At 39.1% G+C, this 9,996-nt stretch overlaps 1 protein-coding gene across 4 annotated transcripts in view; it reads left to right on the forward strand.

The window, feature by feature from the left end:
- CDK13 (cyclin dependent kinase 13) overlaps nt 1-4,436 on the forward strand; it is a 56,445-nt gene extending 52,009 nt beyond the window's left edge. For 2 of the 4 annotated variants that reach the window (XM_040060401.1, XM_040060410.1), the window contains exons 13-14: nt 1,411-1,965; nt 3,038-4,436. In XM_040060401.1, the coding sequence (XP_039916335.1) occupies nt 1,411-1,965; nt 3,038-3,894 (1,412 nt within the window). In that variant the 3' untranslated portion in view covers nt 3,895-4,436. The remainder of the gene's footprint in view (nt 1-1,410; nt 1,966-3,037) is intronic. The other 2 variants (XM_040060418.1, XM_040060428.1) reach the window with 2 other exon arrangements.
- Nucleotides 4,437-9,996: the final 5,560 nt, after the last annotated feature.

Raw genomic sequence — 9,996 nt, forward strand, 5'->3', positions numbered from 1 at the left:
AATTGCTAGTGTTCTGATTCATGAATGGGACCGCTGTTTATTGCATTTTGCAATTTAACAGGAACTGTTCAGAGATCAATGATTTTGTTAATGACAGATTTCCCAGAATAGTTTCCTGTTAGAATGAACTTAAAGCTAATGAAAGAGTATGGAGTAGGTCGATTAGTTTCCCTTTTTGCTGTTCTTTGATGAAGATTCACTAAGAGTCTGAGAGAAGATTTAATGTTGAGTATATCATCCTCAGATGTGACAAAATCTTCCATTAATCACAACATCTGAGTGAGAGTCAGCAGTACAAAGCATAAGAAATTGTGATTTTTTTTTTGTATTGCTGAATAGAGGTGGATTATATTCATATAGGTACATAAAAATTTTCAAGTCCCTGGATCCCACTTAAGTAAGTTCCAAGTATATGGTGCATATTCACAAGTAAAGTCATGGGTTGTTGGTTTTGCAGCACTTTCCAGCTGTGCTGCTCTTAAATCTTGCAAGGCAAATACTTAATATTTTTGTGTGTCTTGCATGGCTTCTAATTTGCTGTGAATTAGTATATTGGTAAGGTAGAAGAGGCAAGAATAGAAGAGGACTGAATGTGTTTGTGCTGACCTGGGTTTAGAAAAATTCAGAGCTCACCCAGCCTGCTCACACACTCATTTTCTAATATTTTTAACTGCTTTCTAAGTCATCTTGCAATCCATGCTGCTTCACTTCTTTCAATATAAATCACCGTAATGGGTGTTTGAAGCTGAGAAACTACTTTGATATTCAAACTTCCTTATTCATATTCTCCTGCATCATCATCATCTGCTCGTATATGCGGCAAACTCCATTTAATGGAATTAACTGTATATTATCATATATTTCCTACTACTGAGTGATTGACTTCTTGTCCCTCAAAGTCAGCACTTCCTTTTGCATTTAAATTGCGAGCTCCTAGGCCACATAGAGCCTGGTCACTTAGACATATGTTAAAACCCAGATGCTGAATTAGAATGGGCTGGAATACGTTTGGAAATGGATTTTGCAGATGGCTACTTTGTAACAAAGGGTTGTGATATGTCAAAGATAGGAAATTTTATGGTGACTGGAAGTCTTACAGCTGCCTAAAGCAGGTGGCCTTGAGGCCCAGCTTAGTTATATTGTGGAAAATTGAGCTCTAGCTTGGTGTTTTTCCATCTGTCCAAGTGCCTGTGTGCACCTCATGGAATTCACTTTGGTTATATTGGATCTTACTGTTCCATTTCCTATAGACATTCTTCAAAGACAGTTAATATGTAAAAGCATTTCATTTCTGTGTTGTCCAAACCCATGCTTTGCCAGTTGTGTCAGCCATGCTAGATTAGTATTCTTTTGAGTTTCTGAAATATGCCAGTTCTAAATAATACTTAAAAACACCTTTTTTGTCTTTAGCAAAAACAAGCACTGGACAGCAGTTAAACCAGAATGAAGTGGCAATCCTGCTAAACCTGCTACAGTCTAAAACAAGTGTTAATTTGGCACAGTTTGCCCAAGTGTTGAATATTAAGGTAAACCCAGAGACTCAGCAGCAACTAAATAAAATAAATCTTCCTGCTGGAATTTTGTCAGCAGGTGAAAAACAGTCAGAACAGCAGCCACCGCCACCTCCACCACCACCTCCAGAGCAGGAGCCTCTAAAACAGCCGATGGTCACGCAGCCCCCTGTGCCACCTGCTCAGCTGGGTCAGCCTAAAGTTGAGACTGATGCTGCCCAGGCAGCTGTGCAGAGTGCATTTGCTGTTTTGTTGTCTCAGTTAATAAAGGCTCAGCAAACAAAACAAAAAGATTTTGTGCTGGAGGAGAAGGAAAATGGATCAGGAAATGAAGTGTCATTACAACTTCAGCAGCCTCCAGAGCCTGCCACTCCTGTATCTGTCAGCCGGGACGACGTGGAATCTCCAGCACCTGGCTACCCACATCTGATCAAGTCATTATACATGTCTGCAGGTACTGAAGGCCTTTATTGCTAACCAGCAAATACTTGGAGCACTGGAGATGTAATACTTTGGGAGTAGAGAATTAACATGTTTACCATATGAATCTGTGTGAGTATAGGAGTTTAAATCGATTTGGTCACAAATAATTTGTCTCTTAGTCTAACAGGTGCCATGCAGACAGAGCAAACAATGAGATACCCAGCCTAAGAGGTACACAAGTATTAGTGATGCAACACTGATCATTACTCTGGGGGTTGGGGTTTTCTTAGTGACAAGTGTGGTGGTGAAGAGTCTTTTCTACCAGATGCAGCGATATAATTTGCCAGTGTTGACTGTGCGTTTAGGTAAAGCTTATTTTGGTGAGACAGTATTTTATTTTGGGTTTTAATGCTGACTAGAGCAGTTCGTTAGTGTCAAATTCAGTGATTACCTGTAACTGTCACATACACCTGGCTAAAGATTTCCATTGAGGTATAGTAGTGGCTTCTGTAGTCTTCCCACAGTTGAGAGCTCTGTTCATCTTTTTGGGCTGCAAATTCAGGTTTATTATGGCGATTCACGCATTGTTTTGTGGTGTTCACAGCTGTTTTAAAAAATATTCTGAAGTGCTTTAGGGCTTTTGTTGAAGGGGTTTGGGTGGTTTTTTGAGAAGTGTACTTATTTTTCATGTTTATATTTAACCTTGAGTTTTGTTGTTCTGTGATTAAGGTGGCCTTTTATCCCTTGAGACTTCTGTCCTTATCTGTGAATCTTTCTTGATCCTTATTTGAATTTTTAGCATTTGTGTTGCTTGAGTTTTGTTCTCGTTTTTGGGTTTTTTTAAGGAACTTGTACTGTTTTTCTTTAACCAAGTGCCTGGTAATCTTACTTTAAGGAGTAACCTTCATCATGCTTGTGACACAAATGAGCTGTTGCTAAATTTTGTCCAAAATAATTGATATAATTACTGGTAAACTTAACTAATAAATTCATGAGAATTAAAGTTAACAAACATCTGTGCTTTTCCAGAAAGGAGTCCTTTTCTTTCTGGTCCTGTTATTTGTATACTTTTATTCCAGAGCTTTTCTTTTTCATCTTCTTAGGTCAAGAGGATTTGGTTAGGCAGTCTGAGATGAGGCTTCTGAACCGAACACCCGAGCAGGAGCGCCCTCGGATCTTGCCTCCAGACCAGCGTCCCCCTGAGCCACCGGAGCCTCCACCGCTCACTGATGAAGACCTTGATTATCGGACAGAGAATCAGCATTTGCCTATAAGTAACTCTTCAGGAACAGATCCTCATGCGGGAGTGAAGGCAGCTCTTCTGCAGCTGCTGGCTCAGCATCAAGCTCAGGCGACAACGGAGGAACCAGTACAAACAAGTGTGGATTATCAGGCTAGAGACTCCTATGTAACAGGCCCAGAATACAAGGATAACTTTGGATCATCGTCCTTCCCATCTACCTGTTACAGCACTACCGACGGAATAGGAAGTGGATCATCAGGAGTATTAGAAAGGAGGAGTTTCCTTGGAAACTCAGATATCCAGTCTTTGGATAATTACAGTACTGCTTCATCTCACTCTGGTGCTGCCCCTCCTCCATCAGCCTTTCCAGAATCCTTTCCCAGCTCAGTAACTGGTTACGGAGACATTTACCTCAACACTGGCCCCATGCTGTTCAGTGGAGATAAAGACCATAGGTTTGAATACAGCCATGGCCCAATCCCAGTTTTGGGGAGCAGCAGTGATGCTTCCACAGGCCCAGAGAGTGCACACACTTTGCCCACAAAGATGCACAACTATAGCTATGGAAGTAATTTACAGGAAAATCCCACTGGGATTGGCCACATGCATGGACAGACTTGGACTTCTCCTGCCCAAGGACCTGGCTATTCCCAAGGATACAGGGGACACATTAGCACATCAGCAGTGAGAGGGCGAGGCAGAGGATTACCATATTGAGTATCTGTTTTTCCTCAGGCACATCATTTTTATCTGGAAAAACTTTTTTTCCCCCCCAGCTGCAATTTAAAGCAGCAATTCAACAGACTTGAATAATGTTAATTCAACAGCTTTATTTTTATGTGGGAAAGGGTCTTGCATACAGTAGGAAAAATTTAAAAATGCTTACAACTCATGCTGTCTAAAAACTAGATTACTTGATTGTACATGTTCACAAACTCTAGTTCTGACTTTTATTTTGTATTTTGGCAGTTTTAAGTGGATGCTAAATTTAGGGACATCAGCTTTTTATGGCACTCTTTCAGATCTTCTGAACTATGCACATTTGTGCTTTTTTTTGTAAGTTTGGACCAACTTTTATGTAAAAAAAAAATTTACAACAATCAAAGCAGGGCACTGATTTATTTGGTATTTTTCTTTTTACAGAGCTACCTTTAGTCAAAGGTCACTGTCGGTCTTTGCACTGCTTTCAGTGTTACTGTGGAAGGTGTACTTCGTGCTCATTTCAGATAATAAAACACAACCTTTCTCTTGATGCAAAATTTTATAAATATTTGGTCAATGTATTTTTTTTCTTCCAAGAAAAAAAGAGAATGGGTGTTCTGGTAAAATGTTCTCTCCATCTCCCACACTTGTTTATATAAAAACTGTTTTACTTGAATGGTAAGTGCCTTAACATGTAAGCTTAAGGTCTGCAAAAATTTGGAAGTACTTCATAGATTGCTATGAACATAATGCCTAAACCTAGGTAATTAACAAGAGAATTCAGATAATAATAAGAAATTCAAACAGGTCATAATCCTGTGGTGTTTACTTCACATGGGCCAGTTACTTAGAGACGTGATCTTACCTAGATAAAATTGTCATTTCCAAATTGAACTTCATGAGAAGCGTTGAAAGTGAGGAGAAGAATGAAGAGTGTAGTTTTTCCTTAGCTCCCTGTTGGAGTTGTAGTGTTTTAGTTCCTCTGCCAAATAAACTATACTTTATATGTCCTTACCAAGTAATGAAATAGTTTTTTTTTCTCTTAAATGTCAACAGCAGTAATTCCTTTTCTTTGTGTGAAAAGCTGACACTGTTTGTCTTTTTACCCCAAGTACTGCATTGTAGGAAGTAACCAAAGGAAAAATGACCAGTATTTAAAGCAGTGGCAAAATGTTTGACACTAGTTGTAATTCGCTGTAAACTTGTGATTGTGCCAATTAATTGATTTTATATCTGCTATTCCACAGAACATTTTATAATTGGAATTGAGTGTCTCGGAACGACTACAATTATTATAGTTAGAAATCTTACCAAGAGCCACTCCTCATACTAATTACAAATTCCAGCATGTTGTGGGGTTTTTTTGTTTGTGGGGTTTTTTTCTGTTTTGTTTTTTGTTGGTTTTTTTTTTTCCTCTGACAAGAAGTGGTCTCTCTCCTGCAGAGAGGAGGTATGGTTATATTTTCCTGTACGTAAAAGGATGTCTTGAAGCCCATATTGGAAACAATTTTCCAACTGATTATCCAGTTGACGAATCGGTACCTTATGTAACTGAGTGTTTAAATACTACTTTTTAAAAAGTAAAATTTCTACTTACACTATTACAAATGTCTTGTCAATGACTTTTTGGATTTTCAGAATAGAATCCAAAGCTGTTGGTGTTTTGTTTTAATTGAAGATCCTGATTCATATATGGCTAATTCCCACACTGTAGAGCATGGACAAATTCTCTTTGCTAACTGTGTAGTGTTTGAGGATCTGACAGATGAGGAATGGAGAGAGTACTGCTGCTTACGCTGTCCCCAAGTCTGGCAGCTGCCTTCAACTAGACACAGTAGAAAATCCTGCCATCTGAAAATAAAAGTGGCCAGGTCAGAAACAAATACTTACAACCTGAATAACCTGTGCTTAAGAAAGGCAAAAGCTTCATGTGAATGACAGTGCACTGGACCATTTTTCCCTTGAGTAAGGACATCCCCATAGCATTTTTCTGTTAGTAAAAATTTTTAAAGATAAAAATCATTAGTGTCATTTAGATATGGACAGTGTTGGCTAAGGCTCTTTGTTTACTAATCTTTAAAAAACCCAGACCCACAAATATCTGCACAGATTGCTTTTTTTTTTTTTTTTTTTTTTTTTTTTTTTTTTTTTTTTTCCCCTAGAATCAAGCAAAAGACTTTGAAAGTTTATATGCACTTACTTTCACTAAAGATGTGCAGTCTGGGGTTACTCACCTGCACTTCAAGTCTAACTGCACGCAGTAGTTGGCTAAAATCACAGGTAAGTTCAAATGGAAAGTAGATCTCAGAGAACTAAATTAATACAAAATACAAGGAAGAAGTTGTGTCTCCTACCTTCCCTTTTGGACAAAAATTTTCAAGTCATTTAGTTAGCTTCATTCAACGCAGAAAAGTCAGTCCCCTCTGCGTGTGTAAATGTTTGTGCAGTTTCCTTACAGGCTGACAGTACTCTCAGACATTGTTCCACCAAAATGGGTTTCAGTCTTTGGCCGTGAAAAAAACCCCAACAGCCCAAACACAAGTAATCCTGACTGTGAGGAGAGAGGAGGTGCAATAAACAATTGACTTCAAGATGAATCAGAAATAAAACTCTGGCATGCTGTAGCAGATGAATAATATACAATGGCTTTTCCCCAGTTTAAGATTACTAGCCTGTGACTTTGAACACTGTATTTGCCTGGAACAACAGTGTTGGGATAATTTGGAGGGAAAGTGAATGCATTTCCATATGTGATAACTCTGAAAAGATTGCCTTCTCTGTGGCCCAGGGAATCTTCTTAGCTCTCTTGCTGACACCTTTCCTCCTGGGCCTACTGGAGGCTGGGTGCAGGTGGGGAGCCCTGCCCTTGAGGGTGTGGCAGGAGGACTGGTGCCTGCAGCCATTCTCCTCTGGCCTGGAATTGTGTCTGGGCAGGTTAGCAGCCAGGGAACTGCCCAGATCTAAGGACAGTAGGTCCACATTAATTTGTACCAGACCTGTGTATTACCTGTCAGCATTTCTTTGGAATTAAACCATATGATGAGGTGCTTATGGCAGCATTTTACCGTTATGTGTGAACTCCACTCATCAGAGAGTTGGCACTAGTTTGGCATTTTACATTATGTGGCTCTTGCATTTTTGATGCTGTAGTAGGCGTTCTGAAAACAGCATTATTTTTCTGTAGAGCCATGGCTTTTATTACTTTCTCCCTCATTCCTTTGGGTTTATGCTGCAATTCCAAAGTGAGCTACAGAGACCTGAATGCTACATTGAAAAGTAGGTGTTGTGTGTTTGTATTTCTAAATAAACACAGTGAAATGCTGTAATAATGGACTATCAAATAGCAAGTACTTCATTATTTATATTACGTGGTCTTTAGCCATACCAAGAGGAAGAAAGGAAGCACGACTAGACTGCTTATGACCATGACTTAAAACACTGACTATTATAATGCTGAAATTCAGCCAAAGGAAAAGGAAACTGCTTATATGGATTGCTAGTTGTTGTTACCCTGAACAGAATGAGCAGTACTAGGGAAGAGATATAAAAATACATGTATCCTTCAATGTTAATATAATTTCTTGGAAAAATATTTTTTAAATGGCAAACTTCTATTTTATTTATTTTATTTTTTTTTTAATGCTTCCATAAAATGAAGTCTCTTAAATTTTCTTCATCCCACAGTAGTGTCAGGTGCTTTCTAGAAGCAGAGGCAGTAAGTGCCATGTTGTAAGTCCTTACGGTTTTGAGCGCTCTTCTCCTTTAGCTTTCAGTTTTGGTAGATGAGGTTTCAGTTTTGGTGAAGTTTACAGCTGGATGAGTTTAACAGATAATTGTGTGGTAAAAACTGAAGTACTGAAGTAACACAGGATACCTCTTGTCAGCAGGCAAATTAGGTCTTGGACCATGAATTCTGTTTCCGAGAGAATAAAGTGTCAGATATACTACTTGCATTCTTCTTTTCAGTAATAAAACACACAAGTATTTTACATACAACATTTCTCCACCCTGTTCTGTTACAGTGTTTTTTACATGATGAAATTTTGGCTATTACTTTTCTTGAGTGTTTTGGGATGTTCTGTATTTGCAGAAGTTGTCATGAAATTAAGGAATCACCAGAAAATTTATTTGAATTCTATATTTAAAAATAAAAATGACCTTGGGTTGACTTAAAATCAAATTAACTTGATTATCAGGGTGAAGAAACTTTATTGCAGGAGTTATTTCGAGACAACTTAATTTAAAATGTTATGCTTCAGCTTGCTTACTCTTTGTTATTTTAAGCCATTTGTATATAAAATGTATTGTGCGGCCTGTAAATAAAATACATGAAAATTGAAGTATTTCCTTGTTTTCCCTCTGGTTGTCAAATAGCATTTCAAAAGAACATTGGGTTAAACTGAGAGTGTTTTCAGTGTAAATTAAATAAATTCTGCCAGTTATTAATGAAATCCATTTCCTGCTCCTGTCCGGTTTCAAGGGAGCCCTGCAAAGGACTGGTAGTATGAGCCTTTGCTGGCAGCGTTGGATGATATGGGAGCCAAGGTGCAGCAGAATATCCCTTCAAGCACTGATGGTGCCTCAAGCGCAGGCAGAGTGCTGGGATCTGGGGGTGGGACAGGGGCTTTGCCAATGCCAAGAAGCTGCTGCTCGGGATGGTGGGCGATGGACAACATGTCATTTTTTTCTTTGCAGTATCCAAGCAGGGGTGCAGTCAATATTCTCCACTGTCTCTTTAAAGAGGATGGTGTGCATGTTAGAAGCAATGGGAAATCAAACCCAAAGAGCCAGATACTTTCAGTGTCCAGGGAGGCACTGTGAATTGGGCCTGGCTTAAGCAACTGTGCTTTGAAGTCCTGAGGCTTTTCTTTTCTTTTCTTGCTTTTTTCCTACTGTATTAGTTCCTCTAATTAGTTAATTAGTTAATTAATGAAACCTTTTGAATCTTTCAATAAATGCTATACCTCCATCAAGAAATATGGCACTTGCTCTTATCTTCAGGTCTCTTAAACTTGAGGTTGGGCAGAGTGCTGCTTCATCACTTGTCATTGATGACATCAACAGATGGGCAATGAAAATGCAGCTGGAAGTTACAAGGGCCAGGAGCAGTTACATAGGTGTTGTTTGACATGAGGCTGACAAGATGTGTAGCTGCAGCCCAAAGTGTCTCATTCTGGAAACAATATTTTGGTGACAGCTACAATTAAAGCCTGACCTCCAGTTCTGGTGACAAGCTTAGGCTGTATTTCACAGGGTGTTGATTTGCATACAGCAGATCTGGCAGCTGTGTGTAACCAATTCTACTTGTTCAGTTTTTCTCACAAAAGCTGTTATTGCAACTCATAACAAAGTTTGTGACAAAGTTGGCTCTGGTTATATTTGAGAATGGTGTGGCATCCCTTTCATTGAGCTCTTACTGCCATAGGGGTAGCCAGCTGTGCATTAAGTACCAGTAATAATTCTGTTGGAGTCTGCATGTCAATTGATATCCTCAGCTGCAAGTAAAATAGCATCAAGTGAAAGAGTAGATAGATACACAAGTAACTGCAGAACTGCCTGTATCCACACAGAGCAAAGAATGGGTCTATGAAATTGGTGGCAAGAGAGGAAACCAGTCCTCTTGTCAAAGCCGTGAATTATTGCCTGCTAGCTTTAAAGAACAATGCAGTTTTGCAGAAATTTCTTTTGAATTACTTGAACCAGGATTAGCTTGCTTCTATTTTTAAGGAATGCCTATAAAACCTGATAGGTAATCTGGATGAACAGGATTAGAGCTACCAAATTCCCCCACCATGTGGAAGAAAATAAAAGTTTGAGCCCTTTGCAGTTGCAGTAAACATGGGGAGAGAACTTCATTTGACAAATAAGGGTAACTTGCTTTTCCCAGTCAACTGCATTTGCTTTGATGGAGCTTGAGGGTTTTACTTTTAAAGTCGTTTACTTGTTATGGCTGCTTATTTTGGGCTTTTTTTATTGCCAATGGAGAGAAGGCACAGAGGAACTTTGAGTCTCATGGTAATGTTTTCTTTTTCTTCAGTTAGAGCAGCCCTTGCCAATAGGCAATACTTTGGTCACTTCACACAGCATGGCTTCAATTCTTCAGCAGTTCCTCTGGGG

This window comes from Hirundo rustica, chromosome 1 (genome assembly GCF_015227805.2).
Source record: "Hirundo rustica isolate bHirRus1 chromosome 1, bHirRus1.pri.v3, whole genome shotgun sequence".
NCBI lineage: Eukaryota > Metazoa > Chordata > Aves > Passeriformes > Hirundinidae > Hirundo > Hirundo rustica.